The 19884-nt window shown below is 59.5% G+C and overlaps 3 protein-coding genes across 7 annotated transcripts in view; 1 reads left to right on the forward strand and 2 right to left on the reverse strand.

The window, feature by feature from the left end:
* IKZF3 (IKAROS family zinc finger 3) overlaps positions 1-8272 on the forward strand; it is a 35400-nt gene extending 27128 nt beyond the window's left edge. For all 5 annotated transcript variants that reach the window (XM_017838496.1, XM_017838497.1, XM_017838495.1 and 2 more), the window contains 2 exons: positions 2797-2913; positions 6243-8272. In XM_017838496.1, coding sequence (XP_017693985.1) covers positions 2797-2913; positions 6243-6937 — 812 coding nt within the window. In that variant the 3' untranslated portion in view covers positions 6938-8272. The remainder of the gene's footprint in view (positions 1-2796; positions 2914-6242) is intronic.
* Positions 8273-12613: 4341 nt separating this feature from the next.
* Positions 12614-14919, reverse strand: RDH8 (retinol dehydrogenase 8 (all-trans)). The gene is made up of 6 exons (XM_017838482.1): positions 14823-14919; positions 14583-14744; positions 13898-14077; positions 13730-13823; positions 13462-13645; positions 12614-12853 (listed from the first exon to the last, which is right to left on the reverse strand). Exons 1-6 carry the CDS (start codon positions 14917-14919, stop codon positions 12614-12616), a joined length of 957 nt encoding a protein of 318 aa, XP_017693971.1.
* Positions 14920-15864: 945 nt separating this feature from the next.
* The window catches only part of GRB7 (growth factor receptor bound protein 7), a 6936-nt gene continuing 2916 nt past the window's right edge, over positions 15865-19884 (reverse strand). The window contains exons 3-16 of the mRNA XM_017838475.1: positions 19335-19482; positions 19106-19250; positions 18506-18662; positions 18302-18423; positions 18142-18219; positions 17915-18052; positions 17731-17841; positions 17509-17607; positions 17044-17124; positions 16855-16971; positions 16712-16772; positions 16541-16628; positions 16127-16220; positions 15865-16036 (exon numbers count right to left, since the gene is read on the reverse strand). Of these exons, the coding sequence (XP_017693964.1) occupies positions 15890-16036; positions 16127-16220; positions 16541-16628; positions 16712-16772; positions 16855-16971; positions 17044-17124; positions 17509-17607; positions 17731-17841; positions 17915-18052; positions 18142-18219; positions 18302-18423; positions 18506-18662; positions 19106-19250; positions 19335-19482 (1586 nt within the window). The 3' untranslated portion in view covers positions 15865-15889. The remainder of the gene's footprint in view (positions 16037-16126; positions 16221-16540; positions 16629-16711; positions 16773-16854; positions 16972-17043; positions 17125-17508; positions 17608-17730; positions 17842-17914; positions 18053-18141; positions 18220-18301; positions 18424-18505; positions 18663-19105; positions 19251-19334; positions 19483-19884) is intronic.

Consider the following 19884-nt stretch of genomic DNA (forward strand, 5'->3'; position numbering starts at 1 on the left):
CTGATAACCATCTCTGCTCACATTGTTCTCGTTGCACAGTCACCCAGCTCTGTTCCACTCTCCATTCTTGAGTGACCACACAGAGATGCTACAGGAAGCAATGCCTCTAATTTCAGCTCTGCTCTGTACTCGAGGGCTTTGCTCGCCATATCCGCACCTTCTAAAAATTCTGCTCACACTGGTGGTGTGGCAGAAACCACACTATGGAAACAGCTCAGTGCAGGGGGATGTGGGGTGTGCTCAGGGCTGGGACAGCAGCCGCTCTCTCCACAGCAACAGGGGGACACAGCGGCCCAGACAGGGAGATCCCACCCCTGGAAGTGTCCAAGGGCAGCTTGGACGGGGCTTGGAGCAACCTGGGGGAGTGGGAGGTGTCCCTACCTGTGGCAGGGGGTGGGACTGGATGGGCTTTAAGCTCCCTCCCAGTCCAAACCACTCTGATGGCCAGCACTGTTTGGAGAGGTGGCTCCTCACCCAGTGATCACAAGACAACATAAACAGTCATCCCTAATGGATAAATCACATTGGCAGGACAATTGTCTCCTGGAGGTGCTTTATAAAGTCAGGATCACACCTGACACGTACACTGAGGCTGGAGCAGTGCTGGGAGCACCACTGAGGCACCCCAGGGGGAGCAGGGGAGACCACCCTCAGCCCCAGTGCTGGCTAAGCAGGAGAGGGGCACCCAGGCTGAAAAGTGGCAGCAGGGATGAATATATTTACGTGAGTCTCCAAACATACTGGAGTAATATAGGATAAAAACCAGAGCAGCAGAGCAGTGTGTTATTCCCTTCAAGGCACTTCATGCCCTGCATGGGGCTGGTCTGTCACGAGGTTACAGGACTGTGGCAGAGCTGAGCTGGGCCCTGGTATCCCATCATTCCTGACTCAGACTCGTAGCTGGTGTTTGTACCTCTGATACACTTTACGTTTTCAAGGTGCTGAACAAACACGAACAAATAGTTCTGGCTGAGGTTTGGTGAGTCATGGTTTGTGCTGACTGAAACTCGTGTGATAGCAGGAGCAGCACCGGCAAACGGGGAAAGGCTGCTCAGAGCTGGGAAGGATGAAGCTGCACTTTCAGCACTTGCTGTACTTGGCAAACAGCAGTTTAAGTCTAATAATTAATAAATCTGCACTTAGCAGGACTGAAGTGAAACCAAAGTGTTCCTATCACCTTCCTCTGGCAGTGCTTCTCTCTTACTTAGGTTATGCTTCATATATTCAGGGAGGCCACATCGTGGCCTTCCAGTGCCTTAAGGGGCTTATAAAAAAAGGAGGGAGAGGGGCTTTTAATGTAGGTAGAGAGTGATAGGACAAGGGGGAATGGTTTCACACTGGCAGAGGGCAGGGGTAGAAGGGATATTGGGCAGAAATTCTTGGCTGTGAGGGTGGTGAGGCCCTGGCATAGGTTGCCCAGAGAAGCTGTGGCTGCCCCATCCCTGGGAGTGTCCAAGGCCAGGTTGGATGGGGCTTGGAGCAACCTGGGACAGTGGAAGGTGTCCCTGCCCATGGCAGGGGGTGAGACTGGATGAGCTTTAAGGTCCCTTCATTCCAACCCAAACCATCCTGTGATTCTGTATTCAGGTATGTCAGTGTATGTGCACAGCAACCAGGACTCTTTCACAGTGAGATCCAACCTTTTGTACTACTTTGGGAAAGCAAATCGCCCCTCCTTGTCCTCCTTTTGTAGATCCCAACTCCTGCAGACACAGGCGCTCTCCTAAGATGTGTCCAGTTGTCACCACGGTGACCCCTGACCCTGGAACTCTCAGCAATGAGTTTGCTCTTTAATATAATATAGTTTTTAATATAAAAGTACCACTGCAGAGCCGTGTTGCTGAGGTGGGAGCAGGGCTGGGGGGAAGCTGCAGCAGTTACGATCAGTATTAGTGTGGTAGTAGTGAAATGAGGTGGCAGCTCTCCAGCTCAGGGCCTGTGCAGCCTCCAGGAGCTGAGAGCAAGCACAGCCCCTGTGCAGTGCTGGGCACTGCTTAGCATGGCTGGGAAGAGCTCTGGAAAAAGGGAAGAGTCTTCAGTGGCCCAGTCCCAGGGAGTGATCGCAGGGCACAGACACTTTTCCTAAAATTGGACATTCTGGAGGTTAGTGAGCTTTAAAACATCAGAGAGAAAACACTCATAGTTAGTTTCAGCTGTAGCATTTAGGGAGAAAAATGAAGTGACACTAACACCTGGAAAAACAAGGAGTTAGGAGTGAATTTTGAAAGGTTCTATTGTTTTGATTTCAATGGAACACTGACATATTTCATAGGAGTTTCTTAGTGATTCGTTAAGACAACTATGACTGATATCTGAAAAGTGCAGCAAGAGGCCTGATTGTCTTCTCCTCAGCCTGGAGCACTGTGTGAGTGTGCAGGTGTCACCCAGCCTTACTCAGAATAAAAAAGAAAGGCTTGCAGAGCTCCTGTCTCCATCTGCAATTTAACCAACCTTCCAGCCAGTTCATTCACTTCCTCTCGCTCTCACCGGCGCTGGTTTGCATGGTCTGTGCTCCCCCGAGCGAGCTCGGGGCTGTGCTGGCTCCCACTGACCACAACTGGTGCCCAAAGAGCAGGAACGGCAAAAACAGCAAAAAAAAACCCAACTTTGCATCAGATCTCCAAACTGTTTCCTCCAGTCACTGTGGCAAATCGGAGATTAAACCAGTCAGCTCTTCCTTTATTTTATCTTTTTTTTTTCTTTTTTTTTTTTCTTTTCACCTACGTGTTGTGTGTTTTTTTTTTTCCTCTCTTTTTCTTTTTTTTTTCCCCTTCCTTTGCACGTTTTCCAACGTAGCCAGCGTGGAGGCGAGGCACATCAAGGCAGAGATGGGGAGTGAAAGAGCCCTTGTGCTGGACAGGCTAGCGAGCAACGTGGCAAAGAGGAAAAGCTCAATGCCTCAGAAATTTATTGGTAAGAACAAAACCCCTTTTCATCCTCAGCAGTTCAAGACGTGCGAGTCGGTAACCTCGGGGACAATGTCTCTGCTTCTTTTAAACACCCTGCTCAGCCTTAGCACTTAGTGCAAAAGAATAAAGTAAATTGGGTTGTTCTGATGGGGTTTTAGTGATTTGTCGTAGGGGGTTGATTAAAATACAAAGAATTTACTCTGTTGGCTGCTTAAACTGGGTGGAAGCTGCTGTTTTGCTTTGTGTTTATTTATGTAGTTGGTTTATAAGTATATTTATATTTAGAAATGCTGTTTCACATGCTGTTTCCATACCTGTGCATTTGAAATGTTCTCTGCTGGGATCTAGAACAGGCAAAGAACAGGAAGGGTGATGTTTTCCCAGCAGGAGCTGAAGCTTCCTGCAGGATTCCTGTGTGCAATAAGGCCTAAAGACAGAAAAGTATTGGATTTCTGTTAGTCATCCTCCTAAATTTGACTATGATTAAAAAATATCAGATCCTTTCTTGTGGTAATTTAAGCAACCAGATGTTTCCATAGCATTTTCTTTGCATTTAATTGTACGTGATCAGAGTTATGCATGTCGGGGATCTTAAATACTCGTCGGGCAGGTTCTGTGTTCCAGAGCACGCCAGATCCTCTTGGCCAGTCTGATTTCATCAACTCGCCTTTAAAGAGAAGAAAACACCAGTCTGTGTCCTGAGGAAAGCCCTGAGTCAGCAGCTGTATAATCCTGGTGCTGCTGAAGCCTTACTTGTGCTGTTTGTATGGTTATTTATGGTGCCAAGTGCTGCTGTTTTGGCTTAGTATAAGGTTCACCTTCCGTGGTGTTCCCCTGAGTGGGAGTCCAGGGGGGGCTCCCTGGGCTGCTGCAGCCACACCCACCTGGCAGGGGGTGTTCAGAGCACCTGTCCTGGTAAAGGTGTGCTCCTGGGCCCACCCCAGGGAAAGGTGTGTGCACTCCTGGGTCCATCCACCCAGGAAACCAACTCCATTTTTGAAGGTAACGTAGCTCTTAGTGGGTTTGTGGGGTAGCACTGGGCTTTCATCTACAAGAAGTGAGCTCTTTTATTTATTTATTTAGTCTCAGTGTGGCTTTCTGAAGGTCACCTTGTTGCACAGCCACACCACCTGAGTGCCTTTGGTGCTCAGAACTGAAACTGGGACTGTGGGGCTCAGCCCTGTGCTGTGATTCAAAAAGGAATGCTAATGCAAATGGCTTTGTAATTCTTTACCTTCCTTTTTTTTTTTTTTTTTTAGCTTTTTTCCAGCTCTATTGGTGTACAATTGGCACCAGTTTAATCTGTAGGTATTTTATCAAACACATCTACAGCAGGATGAACCCCAGTGGTGTGTGGCTTAAGTTCAGAACTAGTGGGGTTTGGGTTTGCTTTGCCAGCCCCTGTTACTGTGTGGGATTTGTACTGGTGCTGACTGGCACCAACTGGCACTGCACACACAGGTGATTTTGTGGAGAAGCTGCAGAACCCAAAGGCACAAAATAACCCATTTCTGAAACTCGCTGTTTTTCTAGACCTTCTGTGCTTGTTCTTGTTGAGTAACATGTGAAAAAACTCCCCCCTTGTCCCTTTTATCCCTGGGAAGGATGTTTTCAGGAGCAGGCTGTCCGACCTTGGCCTGACTCCTGTGCCTCTCTGACCTGTCCTTGCCAGAGCCCGGATGTGCCAGGCCAGCATGGGAATTCCTTGGGAAATCTGGGAACGAGTGCTGATGTTTCATTTTGTCAGGAAGCAGGGACAGGGATGTGTACTAACAAGGCATCTTTGTTTGGCCCGTTGCTCTGAATGAAGTCCATTGATGGGAAGAAGAAAACCCTTTATTATAGTTGGAGGGCTCTGCAGAGATTCAGACAAGCACCAGGAGTCTTGCCCACTTTATTTTTCACATCTCCATCTCCAGTAGCTGCCTCGGGTGCACCAGTACAAGTCCCACACAAGGACAGGGACCAGCAGAGCCTGCACTTGACCCTTCACCTCTGCACCAGGCCCCTCTTCAGAGTCTTCTCCTGGAGGGGTACCCAGGGGGGACCTTAAAATCCACCAGCACAGTGGAATCACAGAGCACTGTGAGACCCTAATGATCATTCAGGAGCTGGACTCAATGATCCTTGTGAATCCCTTCCAACTCAGGATATTCCACGGTTCTGTGCTCACACGTCGTGTTTTTGTGCGTTACCTTCTGACTTTACCTTATTTAACCCCAAAATGTTTAGGGAATTCCTGTCTATTTTTTTGCTTTTTGTTGCCTTTTTTATTTCTACATTTCAAATTTATTCACATCTTCCTCGTGCCTGCAGCTGGTTTTGTGAGTCACCCAAACGCGCTGCAGCGCTTTGTCTCCTTCCGCGTGAAGCTGGCCGGCGAGCGGTGCTGAGGGCTGGAAGCAGTTACACTCTTGTGGTTCACTAACCTTTTGGGAGTGTTTTAGAAGAGAAACGTGAGCTCCTGGTTTTCTGCCTGTGCAGTGAAACCCCACGAGTTTCATACACATTGAGTCATGGTGTTGACAGGTGACTGATAAACATCTGCACCACTCGAGTTACCGTAACTGAGAGATTTGTGGATCCGACGTTTGCCAGTCCCTTGCACATGAAACCTTTCATCTGCTCCTTTCTTTTGGTTTTTTGTTTGGTTTTTTTTTTAAGCTAAGAACAATTTTATGGTTTAAGTAACCACAGAATTCAGTTGCTTATTTCTAGACATTCGCTCCAAAAATTAGTTTAGTGCTTTTCGGGTGCAGTTTTATTTCCTCCTTGCACCAGTTGCGTGGTGCTGCCAAAAGGTGTGAGCAGGATTTCAGGTGAACTGTCCTTCCCTTCTGTCTGGTCCACAGCTTCCAGAACCCCAGCACACCCAGAGGAAAACAGTTTTCTTTTACTAACCCTTTATCAAGTGACCCTAAGTGTGATTTTTGACACCTATATATATATATCTGCCAGTGTTAGATTACCTGAAAGCCCGTGTAGAGGTCCAAGAACCCAGGTGTGGTGCAGAGGAAGCTGTAGCTGTCAGAGGACAGTGGGGAAAACTGAATTCAGTGTCCAAGGACATATCACAGATGAGTCTATCACAAAGTACCCTCAAAGCCTCCTTTCTCAGACTGGTCTGCTTCCAAGCCTGAACTTTAAAAAATGACAACCCCCCCAAAAAAAAAACCCACCAGAAAGCTGCTTGTATTTACAAACAGCCTCTTTCAGCAGAGAACATTTCGTGCCTCTTGACTTCCCAGTGACTTCTGCCCTTTACAAGAGGCACTGTGGGGTTTAAATCCTCCTTTACCCGCCCAGGTAACCCTGAGCTCTGCTCCCTCGCAGGCGAGAAGCGGCCGAGTTTCGACGTCAGCTACAGCGCGGGTTTCCTGTATGAGAAGGAGAGCGAGCTGATGCACGGGCGCATGATGGACCAGGCCATCAACAACGCCATCACCTACCTGGGGGCCGAGGCCCTGCGCCCGCTGGTGCAGACCCCACCGGCGCCCACGGCCGAGATGGTGCCGGTGATCAGCATGTACCCGCTGCCGCTGCCCCGCGCCGACGTGCCCAACGGCGCCGCGCCCGAGCCCGGCCACGGCCACCTCAGGGACAAGAGCCTGTCGTCCGACAGGGGCCTCTCCCCCAACAACAGCGGCCACGACTCCACGGACACTGACAGCAACCACGAGGAGCGGCCGAACGCCTCCTTCCCCCAGGGCCAGGGCATCCCCGCCCCGGCCCGCAACGGCCTCCCGGCCCTGAAGGATTTCCCCAGGCCCTACGACATCCTCAAGCCGCCCGCCCTGTGCCCGCGCGACGTCTTCAAGGTGCTCAACAAGGACGGGGAGCCCATCGGGGTGTTCCGCTGCGACCACTGCCACGTGCTCTTCCTGGATTACGTCATGTTCACCATCCACATGGGCTGCCACGGCTTCCGAGACCCCTTCGAGTGCAACGTCTGCGGCTACCGGAGCCACGACCGCTACGAGTTCTCCTCGCACATCGCCCGGGGGGAGCACAGGGTCGTGCTCAAGTGAAGGGACCGGCTCTCCGAGGGCAGGGGCCGTGTTTCCCCGTCCCAGGGGAGGCTCGGCCGGTTGGGTTTTTAATTAGTCTAACGAAATTTCCCGAGTATTTTTCTAGGCCAGTTTTAAGCGTGTCACGGGGAGGTGACACCTCTGTAAATTCTTTCCCGATAATTCAGTGTTCTGTAGCATCTCTGCCTGGCTGCTGTGGTGAGCAGGACTGTGGGAAACACCCGGGGCAGAGACTGGTTTTGATATGAACTTTATTTTTGTGAAACTTCAGAGCCATTTGCGATGTTTTGAATTTTTAGCCTGTGTTTGTTTTTATAGGGTTTGCTTTAACTCAGCACAAAAGGGTTTCTTGGCAGCTCCCCTGCTTGCTCAGGTGTTTGGTCAGAGGTGTGTTGGAGGAGCTTTTCTTAGTTATAATTCTCATATGGTCTTCCAGTGGCTCATCACCAAAACAAGGAAAGCAAGGGCAGGAGAAGGGAGGGATTTTTAATTCCTCCTTCAGGCTTTTCCCCTAAGCCCTGGTGAGTGTGTGGCCCCACCACACTTTCATTTTTCTTACCCCTTTTGTTCTGTTTCTGTAAAGTCACTCCCACCCAGCAAGAGCAAAATAAGAAATGAGACCTATTTGGGGTTGGGATTTTTTGACAATAAGCATTTTTGGGATACCCAGTGAGGTCACTGGTTGGCTCATCCATGTAGGCTGGGGGAAATCCCGATTTTCATTGCTGGAAACTCCTCCTTTCTGATGGGTGCCATGAACAAGGATGAAGCTGTGCTGTGTGTTGTGCCTCTGCCTTGCTCCTGCTGTGCTCCAGCAGCAGGACACGTGGCTGTGCCATTCCATGTCCCTATGGACAGTGCTGGGATGGGAGCGGGATCGGGCGGGACCTGCAGGTGTGTGGGAGCTGCACCAGGACATCCCTTGGCAGGAGATGCTGCTCCACACCCTGAGCAGGTGCCTCCCTTTGAAGCTGGTTTTTAAAACAATTCCTTGGAACTCCTCCCTGCTCCACAGCCCTGTCGGTGTCTCTGTGCTGGAGAGGGATTTGGGAATGGCTTTGCTGAGCGAGGGTTTATTCTTTGTGAAGTATTTTTGTACCCCCTAGTTAGGAGTGTTCTGATGGACTTTCTCCATCCCTTGTGTGGTTTGAGAGCTGCGTTGCTTTTGTGTTATCCCCGGTGATCCAGCTGCTTCCCTGAGGGAAGGCTGGAGAGTTCAGGGTCAAGAAATACCGAATTCCATTCCCTCTGCCTCTTTTGGCTCAAGTATTTCCTCCCGAAGAATTTTAAGGTACAAAAAAAAAAAAAAAAAAAAGACTACATTCGTTTTTCCCACTAAGGGTAGGCCTGGAGGGGGATAACTCAGCCTGCTGAGTGTCCAGAGTGCTGTGGAAGAGCTAATCCAGGATCCTGCTATCCCTGGGGTTCAGGAGAACTGTTTTGCTCTTGTGTGTGGAGCTGTAAAGCACGTTTAGGATCTTTCCCAGTTTCCCATCTGAGGCAGGTTTGGCTCTTCCCCGATGAACACTCGTGTCGTGGTGTGACAAACACTCCCCCCAAGGGAGGCTGCAGTTCCACCAACAATCCACCCCAAGGGTCAAGCCTTTGGGCCTGGAAAAGAGAGGGAAAGGGAGGGAAAGAATTCCCAGAGGACAAAGAGAAACAGTTCTATTGCTGCCCTGACATTTCTGTGATAGTTTGGGGAATCTAAGTCCGACATTTTTAGGACATTGTGGTTGTCTTTATCAGCTTCTAATTTTGTCACAAGCTTGCTTTTCAATGGCTTAGTTTTCAACACCAAAGAATTGTCAATAAATGAATAAAACACCTAAATAATGACAATGTGCTGACTTGAGGGCAGGCAAAGGCAGGTTCTTCAAGGAACCTGCACACCTGGAGCTATCCAAAAATCTGATTTTCCGTAAGTGGATTGAGTAATGGAGCCCCCTTTAAACCACTTTTGTACGATTCACTAAAGAACACACTTGAATTTTCCCTTCACCCCCATCCCACAGCGCTGCCCTGGAGCCTTTGGCCTGGGAGGTGGGAACCCCACCGGGCTGTGCCTGGACATCGAGGGGCTGCCTCTGTCCTGGGTGGATCTCTGAGCTCAGAGGAGCTTTGGACACCACCTCATCTGGGAAAACAGAGGGGAAAACCACTGCTGTTGGTTGAGAGCCTGAGCTATTCTGCTCCTGGTTTGTTATTTTGGTCCAGAACAGATTTGGGTTTGGGGCATTCTCTGGCCCGTGGTGTGTCCACCTCGCTTGGTTCTTTGTTTTCTGATGAACTGCACCCCAACAGCGGCAGGAGAGGCCCCAGGGAAGGAGCTTTCAGCACCAAGAAACGAGTCTCTGATGCTTAAAGGTTTGCTGAAGTTTTTAAAAATTTCATTAAACCCCTGTGTGCTAAAGCAGAGCTGGGAAGTGACGGGCACGAGCAGGCTGAGGAGTGGGAATGGTATCCAGGGAGCGGGTCTGGAGCACCAGGGCTGGAGCTGGGACCTGGGAACCAGCCGGGTGTGATGGGACTGCGGCTGTGGTGCATCCCCCGGCTGAGCCACGGTGGGGCCTGTGCTCGGCACAACCAGTTACTCAGTGGAGTAACCGATACACTCGGAGGTGTAAACTAATGCTGCTGTTCCTCCAGCTGCTGGGAAACGGTGTTGGACTCAGCTGTGGTTAATAGGGGAACGATAAAACCCGAGAGCCGTGGGGTGTGGGCAGCTCAGCCCCACGCCCGGACCGCGGGGGGGGCTCAGGGGTTCCGTGGGATGCCGGGAGCTGCACCCACCGTGCGGGAAAGCGATGGAAACGTCCCGGCGGCGGGAGGGTGGAGGCTCACACCACCCGCAGCCCTCTTAACACCCGCCTTACCAGGCTGACGTTGCTCGCCCTTGTTTCATTCCCCCCCGACACCTTCTGCCGCAAGGGCTGGACGCGCTTGAGAAACAGAAACGAAAAAAAAAACAACACACAACCCAAAAGAAAGTCGGAGGATTCTTTTTTTTTTTTCTTTTTCCTCCACTTCCTTCCCAGCCAGGGGTGGCAACCAAAGCGCCGAGGGGTCTTTTCCCCTCGCTGTGTCAGCGCCAGGTGCGACAGTGCCAGCCCCGACAGCCCCCGGGGGCTCAGTCTCACGGCGTCTTCCCATCCCGGCTTTTCCCTGATCCAAACTCCCTCATCCCTCTGCTGCCTGGAACCAACCCCCTTTCAAGGCTTACAGAAACCTTCAGTTGGTGTTGTGACAGAGCGATCCTTATCTGCTGATAGCTGTAATCGTGACAGAGCACGGAGGAACTGGTTTCCCCCGCCGTCGTGTCGAAACACGCTTCCTAACGCCCAAAAAATCCCATAAAACTCTTCCGGGTGCTGCGCCGCATCCTTGGAGCATCCCGGCCGGCTCCTGCTCCCCCGCGGGGAGCGGCCGAGCTCCCAAACCCCGGCGGAGCCGGGAGGGGACAGCGGGCGAGGGAGGTCTGAGTCAGCGGCGGCACCTCCCCCGTGTCCCCGTCCCCAGCCGTGCCCTGAGTCACGGGCCCCGCCGGCGTTTTCCCACCCTCCGCGTGGGCCGGGTTCCCAAATCCGGGGGGCACGGAGCCAGCAGAGCCACCTCTGTGCTCAGTGACAGCCTTGGAAGTGTCCCCAGCGCTGGCACCGCCACGGGGGATTCTCTGCAGCCCCGGGGGTCCCGCCGGGACACGCGGGAGCAACACAAAGGCAGGGCCACGACTGTCACCGGGGCACCACGACGGGGGCAGCGGGTTCACGTCACGCCTGGTGCCCCCCTCGCTGCGCCGGGAGAGAAGTGAAGCCCCCGGGGAGCTCCCGAGCCGTCCCCTCCGTCCCCTCCGGCAGGGTTATATCTGGCGCCACATTTGCATGGCAGCGAGCCGGCACCTGGCAGCGAAATCCTCGGGGAATCGGGGACACGGGGAGCGGCTGGCGACTGTCACACCCCGGGGGCAGGAAAGTCCCAGCAGACAATTGTTTTTCAGAAGAATCTGCTTCCGACCCGCCCGGCTCCTGCCGCTCCAGCGCGGCACCCGCGGGGCTGCGGCGGTGGTGGGATGGGGATGGAGGGTGGTCCTGGGCTCGGATTGCTGCTCCACGGCCACGGCGGGTGCTCCAGGCGGGAGGGAGCATCAGCTCCTCAGCCTCAGGCACGACCCAGGTGCCCCCCACAGATTGGGGATACCCCCACCACCACCAGCAGCTCCCTGTTCCATCCTCTGCCCGAGACCCCCGTGAGGGGGGCTGTGATTGGGGCTGAGGCCATCACAGGCTGCTCCCCCCAGACCCCGCTGCCCCCGCCCGCAGGGAGAGCTGCGGCTCATCCTGCTTCCCCCAGTGCCCCCAGTACCAGCCCCATTGCTGCTTCCCTGGGCACCGGGAGTGTCTGGGGAGGGGGAGGGTCCTGTCCTCCCTCAGCCCCGTTTCCCACAGCTGTGACTCTGTGCCCGGGGGGCTGAGCCGCAGCCAGGGGCCCCCCCTTGTTGCTCCCCGGCGCCGGGCACAGCCCCCCATCCCTTCCCCCCCCCCCATCCGTCCTGCCCCCCGGAGTGGAGAAAGTTAGTCAAATCTGCAGAAACCGCAGCGGGGGGAGAGGCAGCGACTCTGTCACCGCTTTGATGTCACTCCTGCACGTCCCACAGGTGCTGCCATGGCCCCGGGGCCGCGGTCCCACCGCCGCTTTGCCATTAACTCGTGCGAGAAGGGGGGATAATGCAAAAATATTTCCTCTCCCCCCCACACCCCCGCCCTCATCCTGTCCCCGAGGTCCCTGGAGCCGGCGGGGCCCCGGAGAGGCCACGTGCGAGGCACACGGAGCTGCAGCCGCCACCCAGACCTCGCAGGTGGGGCCGGGGGTCCCGGCAGGGCCCCGGGGGGCTCCGCCGGGGGAGGGGCCGGGCAGGTTTGTGAGCAGCGGCCCCGCAGAGCAGATTTGGTTCGTGCCGGGCCTCCTGCGGTTTCCCCCTGTGCTCTCCTCCCGGGGTTGTCACGCCAGGCGCCCACGCACCACCACCCGGGGCACCCCAGCCCTGCCATCGCCCCCCCTGAGCCGGAGGGGAGCCCCCCGGGGGCAGCGTGGGGTGCTGGGGTTCCCTGTTCCCAGCCTTTGCCATGCACCCCATCTCCACTTCGCCCCGGTTCCCTTTGCACCCCCCGTGCCCCCTCTGAACTCCCCTCTCACCCTGCTCCCCTCCTGCCACCTCCTGCACCCCTTGTGCTGCCCCAGGGCCGTGGGGCTCAGTGCTGGAGGGGGGTGACTCAGTGCCCCCCCTCCCGTGGGACATTCCCGACCCCACAGCACTGTCCGGGGGAAGGAGGACTCGGGAAGGAGGACACCGCCTCTGGCAGCCGAGGGGTGGCCAGGGCAGGTCCCCTGGGGGCCACACGCCCTCGGGTGCAGGGGGCCGGGTGCCCCAGGGAGGGGGAGGCTCTTCCAGCCCCGTCACGGCCGCCGCTCTCCCGGAGGAAGCCACTCCGCGTTGCTCACCCGGCGCTGGTTACAAACACCGCTCCCACTTCAGGTTTAATGCGGCGGCGGCCGCGGGCGCTATTTCGGGCCGGGGGCGGGACAGAAACCCCGCGCGGGGTCCCGGCCCCGAGCCCCCCGCTCCCGAGCCGCCCTCCCGGGGGTGGGGTGGGCGCTGCCCGGGGCTGTTCTAGGGGGTTATTTGAAGCCCAGGAGCCGCACGCCCTCCTTGACCTTCCGTGACTTCCAGCGGAGCAGGCGGATGGCGCGGAGCCCGAAGCGCAGCACCGCGTCGTACTTGAACACCAGCTTGTAGAAGGCGTCGGTGACCAGGGCGCCGCTGGGGTCGGCGTGTTTGAGCGCGGCCATGGGCGTGTACGCCACGTTTGTCTGGTGCCGGAACGGCGGCCGGGCCGCCTCGATCACCCGCAGGGTGTGCTGCACGGGGGCACGGCACTGTCCCCTCCCTGTCCCCCCAGCCCCTCCTCAGCCCCAGCCCATTTCTGCCACCACCACCACCACCATTCTGCCCCCCTCCCCTTTCAGCCCTGTCTGCATCCCATTCCTCTGCATCTCCATCTCCATTCCTATCCCTTCTTCTTCCCATTCACACCCCATCCCCAAGCCCATCCCATCCTCTCCCTATTTTGGTCCCATCTCACCTCACCCCATTCCAATCCTACCCCCATCCCCTTCCCATTCTATCCCTATCTCTATCCCATCTCACCCCATTCCCATCCCATCCTACCCCATCTCTATCCCTTCCCATCCCCATTGCATTTCTATCCCATCTCCATCCTCAGTTCCCTCACATCCTATCCCCATCCATCCCATCCCCGTTCCCATCCCATCCCACCTCAGCCCATCCCCACCCTCATCCCTATCCCCATCCCCATTCCTCACCACTCCCATTCCCACTCCCAACCAGGCTCAGCCCCATCAGGATGGAGCTGTCCAGGCAGGATCTGCCCAGATGCCGACTGGCCATTGCTGTTCCTCATTAGGGCTCATTAACACTTCTCTGCCCAGCTCCTCCCACCCGTCACCTCAGCGATGTCCTCAGGAGTCTGGCCCAGGCTGGCGAACACGTCCCTGGAGTTCCTCAGGTAGAGGTCAGTGAAGATTTTGGCCGTCTCGGGGTCCGTCCGGGAGTAGTCGGCGCGTTCGGCCTCCTCGTAAAGCTTCGTCTCGAACTCCGTCACCACCGGCCCCGGCTCCACCAGGCTGATCCTGCCCGGGGAGGGGTTGCTGGGCACTGGGCCCCCCCAAACCCCCGTCCCAGGGGGCTGCAGACCCCCCCAGTCCCACACTCACGCCACGTTGAAGCGCAGGGCCTGCACCACCAGGCTCTCGCAGAAACCCTCCACCGCGAACTTGGAGGCCGAGTAGATGTCGTTGAAGACGATGCCTGGGTGGGTTGGGGGGTCCCAGTCAGGGCTGAGGGCGGGGCTGGCCCCCCCAGGGTGCCCCGTGTCCCCGTACCCTGCAGGCCCATGATGCTGCTGATGACCACGATGTGGCCCCCGCGGCGCCGCTTCATGTCCGGCAGCACCTCCTTGACGAGGCGGACGAGGCCGAAGAAGTTGGTGTCCATGAGGCTCTGCATGGCTGCCAGGCTCTGGCTCTCCAGCGGGCCCACCATGCCCACCCCGGCGTTGCTGACTGAGGGCAGGGGGCATCAGTGGGGGCAGACTCCAGGCGGGGGGATCCCACACCCCGGGCATGGAGGGTCCCCGGTGCTTGGAGGGTCCCCAGCGTGGGATGTCCTGGCAGCGAAGGGTCCCTGGTGCACAGGGTGTCCCCAGCACGGGGGGTCCCTGTTGCAGGGGGTCCCTGGTGTGTGTGGTGAGGTCCCTGGCACAGAGGGTCCCCTGCGCTCAGAGGGTCCCCAGCATGGGATTTCCTGGGTTTGGAGGCTCCCTGGTACATGGAATGTCCCTGGCACAGAGAGTGCCTGGTTCATGGGGTCAAAGGGTCTCTGGTGCATGAGATGTCCCTGTCCTGCCCCCCCAGCACTGGGGGCACAAAATGTCCCCAGCTTGGGACACGCTTGTCAGGGACAGCCCCCAGCACCGGGGGTGTCCCCACTGCGGGGTGTCCCTGTCACAGAGGTTCCCAGCCCAGGGCTCCCCACGGGCCAGGGCGGGAGGGGGGTGCCAGGGCTCACCCAGGACATCCACGTGGCGCCCGGGGATGCTGTCGAGGCAGGCGCGGATGGAGCCCTCGTCGCACACGTCCAGCTGTTTGATCTCCAGCGTCCGGCCCAGCGCCGGCCCCGCCGCCGCCGCCAGCGCCGCGCTCCGGCCCACGTTCCTCATGGTGGCGATCACTGGGGGGGGCACGGGCGGCTCAGCCCCGCGCGGGGTCCCCCCGGGGGCCGGGGGGGTCCCTCCTCTGCCCCGCTCACCTTGGAAGCGGCGCTGCTTGTCCCGCGCCAGCCGCACGGCCAGGGCCAGCCCGATGCCCGAGGAGCAGCCGGTGATCAGCACCGTCTTGGGAGCCATGGCACGGCCTGTGGCCCACATCCCAGCCCCCCCGCCTTTATAGCAGCTGCCCCGGCCCTGGCCCCCCCCTCCCCAAATCATGAGCCCCCCCGCCTTTATAGCAGCTGCCCCGGCCCTGGCCCCCCCCTCCCCAAATCCGGGCCCTTAATCCTCCCCTGGATAATCCACCCTCCGCTCCCCGGGGATTTGCGGGCGGCTGCGTGGCTGAGCCACACGTGGTGCCCCGGGCACACAGAGGGGCCTTTGTGCGGGACCTGGGGCACCGTGGGGACACGGCAGGACATGGGGACGCTGCCAGCCATGTGCCACTGGCAGCGGGGGGCTGTGGGGACCCCCCGGCTCTGCCTTTGGAAGGGACGAGGCAGGAGCTCTGCAAAAATAACCTTTATTGTCACTGGTATAAAACACGTCCCAGTTTTCAACTGGCCTTGTGGGGACGTGGGGGACGCGGTGGTGGGTGCCCCCCTTGCCCCCCCACCCCAGGACCCCATTCCTGGGGACCCCAAAACGCCCCTGGTGTGGGGGCGAGGAGTGCCAGGCCCCCACGGGGACACTCGGGGCTGCTGCTGCTGCAGAGGGGGGAGGACAAAGTGCATGAGTGTGAGGGGTCCTGGCGAGCCGAGCTGTGCCATGTCAGTGGTGCCAGGCTGTGCCAAACCATCCTGGTGGTGCTGGGCTGTGCTGGGCTGTGTTGAGCTCTGCCATACCAGCAGTGCTGGGCTGTGCTGGGCTGTGCTGTGTCAGTGGTGCCCAGCTGTGCCAAACCATGCTGGTGGTGCTGGTCTGTGCCAAGCCGTGCCATACCGGCAGTGCCAGGCTGTGCCAAACCATCCCAGTGGTGCCAGGCTGTGCCGATCCATTCCATGCCGGCGGTGCCGGGCTGTGCCAAGCTGTGCCATATCGGCAGCGAGGCTGTGCCAAGCCGTGCCGGCAGTGCCAGGCTGTGCCAGGGCGTGCGGTGCCCCGGGGCTCAGAGGGCCACGCAGGTGCAGTAGTGGCGCAGTTTGCAGGGCAGGATGCCCCGGTTGATCTGGTGGAACTCCACGAGCTGGATGAGGTCGGCGAAGCGCGTCTGCCCGTCGTCCATGGTGAAGTAGAGCCGACCCTCCTCCTCGCTCTGCCGGGGGGGGGGTGGGTCAGGACCCCACAGCTTGGTCCCCCCGGGCCCCCCTGTCCTCCCCCAGCCCCCCTGGAGCCCCCCACTCACGGGCAGGATGAGGTAGTGTTTGATGCGCTGCAGGTGGCACAGGGACAGCACGAAGCCCTTGGGGTTCCGTTGGCTCTCCCGCACCAGGAAGACGCTGCGAGGACCAAGAGAGGGGTCACTGCTGGCCCTGGGCCCCTCTGTCCCCTCTGTGTCACCCGTGGGGTCCCACATACCCTCCACAAACTCTGGGGGCCCAGTACCCCCTGGGAACCCTGGGAACCCCAAACCCCTGGCTCCCAAACCCGTGGGGAGTCCCACCCTCCCTGGGATCCCCCACTCCCACAGCAAGTCTCCCCCACCCCTACGGGCATCCTGCATCCCCCCATGGGCCCCAGGGCCCGTAACCCTTGGGCTCCCGTGCCCCCCCCTGTTGTCACCCCTCAAGCCCCGGGGACCCCTCACAGGGTCCCGTACCCGTCCACCAGGCCCTGGCGGCCGATGAGCTGCTGGGTGTCCTCGCGGGAGATGCGCCCGTGGAACCAGGGCTGGGTGCGGTGGATGGCTGTGGGGACAGGGGTGTCAGGCTCGGGGGGGACCCCCCACCAGGGGCAGAGACCCCCCCCAGGGGCAGCCCCCCCATCTCACCGGCGCTGAGCGGGGAGCTGTGGCAGGCGGCGGGCAGGCTGTACCGGTGCGTCGTCTTCTTCTGGCCGTGCACAGCAAGGGGTGGGCGTTAGGGTGGGCTCAGGGGGTCCCTCCCCTCGCCCCCCCCCTGCACCCCAACTCACCCTCCAGGCCTGTGCCTCCTCCAGGGCCGCCGTCAGCACCTCGCTGGGGTTCTCGATCACCCGGCCCGTGCACCCCGAGAAGTCCATGGCCACCAGGGCATTGTCAGAGACGCTTCTCTGCGTGGGAATGGGGGGTCACCGGGGGGTCCCCATGGACCGGGGCCTGCGGGGGCTGTGGGGGGCACTCACCAGGGGCGTGGGGCCGATCCAGGGGGGTTGGCTCAGCCGCGCCTGCGCTTGCTGGTAGTTGCGGTAGAGCTGCATCCCGTACTGGGGGGGGAAGGTCCTGTCAGCTGGGGGGGCCTGTGGGGCCTCTGTCCCACTGCGGGGTGGGGGTGGGGACAGGGACCTCCACAGCCACCCAGTGTGAGGATGGGGACCTCTGTGTCCACCCCACATGGGGACAGAGACACCCACCCTGAATCTCTTCCAGCACCGGGATGGGAATGAGCCCCCAGCAACCCCCCAACATCCCTCTAGAATCCCTCCATATCCCCTCCAGCATCCCACAGCATCTTCCCAGCATCACCTCAGTATTCCCCCAGTAACCCTCGAGAAATCCCCCAGCATTCCTCTGGCATCATTCCAGCCTCTCCCCCAGCCTCCCCCCAGTCTCCCCCCGCACAGGGCCGGTCCCACCCCGTCAGGGCTCACCTTGAAGAGCCGAAACGCCGCCATCCAGCAGCTCCGGCTCTGCTCGTCCTCACTGCAGAGCAGCTTCAGGCCCTTCACGCCGCCCCGCACCTTGTGGGGCTGGGGGAGAGGCCAGAGCCGTCATGGGGCAGCCCCGAGTGACCCTGAGAGGGGGGGCACAGAGACCCCCTGACAGGGGGAGGCACAGGGAAGGACCCCCCAGCCATGCAGGGACATCCCCACCTTGATGCAGAAGCCGAACTCGGTGGGGGTCCCGTAGAGCTTCTTGCCCTGGGTCACGTAGTAGATGTTGGACTCGGTGAGGTCAGCGAAGTACTGGAGGTGCCGGGGGTCCTGGGAGGGTGGGGGGCATCAGGCTGCAGCCCCTGGCCGTGCTCCCCCCACCCAAAGACCCCCGTGCCCTCACCTTGGAGGTGCCCTTGGTGGAGTAGTAGAGCCCCGAGCGGCGCAGGGAGAAGTGAAAGCGCTTCCAGACCTTGCGCCCGGGCTCCCGCAGCTGCAGGAACCCCTGGACCTCTGGGCAGCTCCCGGAGTTGAGGAAGTTCTGGGGGGACACGGGGGCTGAGGGGCACGGCGGGGTCCCCAGGGCACGGCAGGACCCCCGGGGCACCTCAGTCCCTCAGCGCCCTGTACCTGGATGAGCTCGGAGTGTGCCATGCTCTTGTTGGCCTCCAGGCAGCTGGACACCATCACCTCGGGGAACAGCGACTGCTGGGGGCACGGGGAAGGGGGTCAGCAGAGCCCCGTGGGGTGCTGGGGTGGGGGTCACCCCCGTCCCTTCAGGCCCACGTACCACGTTGCTCTTGAAGAGCTCGTACTTGGCGAAGTTCTTGCGGAACACGAAGCGGCTCTCGGCGCCGGCGGCCCAGGAGCTCTGCACCTCCACCACGGCCTCGTGGTCCTCCAGGCACCGCTCTGGGGGGGCACGGGGGGTCAGCGGGGAGCCCTGGCCGTGCCCCCCCATGCCCCGTGTGCCCCCCCCATCCTCAGGGCTCACCCAGGGCCAGGTGAGGGTGCAGCTCCACCAGGGCCCAGCTGTGGTCGTGGATCGCCCGCGTCCTGCGCACCAGGGTCTCGCAGAGCTGCCGGGCCGTGGTGCCCGCCGAGGCCTCCAGGGACCGGCAGGCGCCGTCCTCGCCGAACACCTTCACCACCTGCGGCACCACCGGGGCCGTCAGGGCCCCCCCCGCGGGAGGGGAACCCGCAGAACCAAAGGCGAGACCCCCCCCCAGCCTGCCTGGTCCCCTGTTCCCTGAGCTCGTGTGGGAGGTGGTCCTTGCCCCAGGGATGAGACCCCTGATTCACGTGGGAGGTGCCCTCATGTCAGGGGGTCCCTGTCCCCAGGGCTAAGCCCCCCCATCTCCCCAGACTCGTGTGGAAGGTGCCTTCACAGGGGTGGAGGGGAGTCCCAGGGCACCCCTCTTCCCAACCCCCCTGGCTTTGTGGAAGGGAGCTTCGCAGGGGGGGTCCCTGTCCCAGGACCAAGAAACCCCCTCCCCAGCCCCTGAACTCGCACGGGAGGTACCCTCACGGGGGGGAGGGTCCCTGTCCCAGGGCTGAGCCCCCCCTCTCCCCAGCCCCCCCTTCCCAGACTCACGTGGGAGGTGCCCTCGCGGGGGGGTCCCTGCCCCAGGGCGGGGCTGCTGAGGATGGGCGAGTTGGAGGGGCTGCAGAGCTCCGGGAAGGGGTTGGGAATGGTGGGCAGCGACGACGCGCGCGGCTCCTCCTGGGGCGGGGTCCGGCTGCGGGCACAGGGGGGGTCTGAGCTCTGTGACACCCCCCGTGCCCCCCCGCGCCCCCCGAGCCCCCTCCGGACCCCCACCCACCTGCTGCCGTGGATGAAGAGGGGCTGGGAGCGCTTGACCTCGGGCGGCCCCTCGCCCCCGTCCCACTCGCTGGGGAGCCCCTCCTGCTCCGGCCCGGGGGGCTCCCGGAGGCTGCTCTGCTGAGCCCCCCCCTCCATGGCATTATCTGTGGGGAGAGAGCGGGTCCAGCGCTGCCCGGGGCTCCAGGGACAGGTTTGGGTGTCCATGGCCAGGTCTGGGGGAATCCATGGCCAGGTTTGAGGGATCCATGGCCAGGTCTGGGATCCATGGCCAGGTTTGAGGGATCCATGGCCGGGTCTGGGATCCATGGCCAGGTTTTGGGGATCCATGGCCGGGTCTGGGATCCATGGCCAGGTTTTAGGGATCCATGGCCGGGTCTGGGATCCATGGCCAGGTTTTGGGGATCCATGGCCGGGTCTGGGATCCATGGCCAGGTTTGGGGATCCATGGCCAGGTTTGGGGGATCCATGGCCAGGTTTGGGGGATCCATGGCCAGGTCTGGGATCCATGGCCAGGTTTGGGGATCCATGGCCAGGTTTGGGGGATCCAT

This window comes from Lepidothrix coronata, unplaced genomic scaffold (genome assembly GCF_001604755.1).
Source record: "Lepidothrix coronata isolate B3197 unplaced genomic scaffold, Lepidothrix_coronata-1.0 Scaffold343, whole genome shotgun sequence".
Taxonomy (NCBI): domain Eukaryota; kingdom Metazoa; phylum Chordata; class Aves; order Passeriformes; family Pipridae; genus Lepidothrix; species Lepidothrix coronata.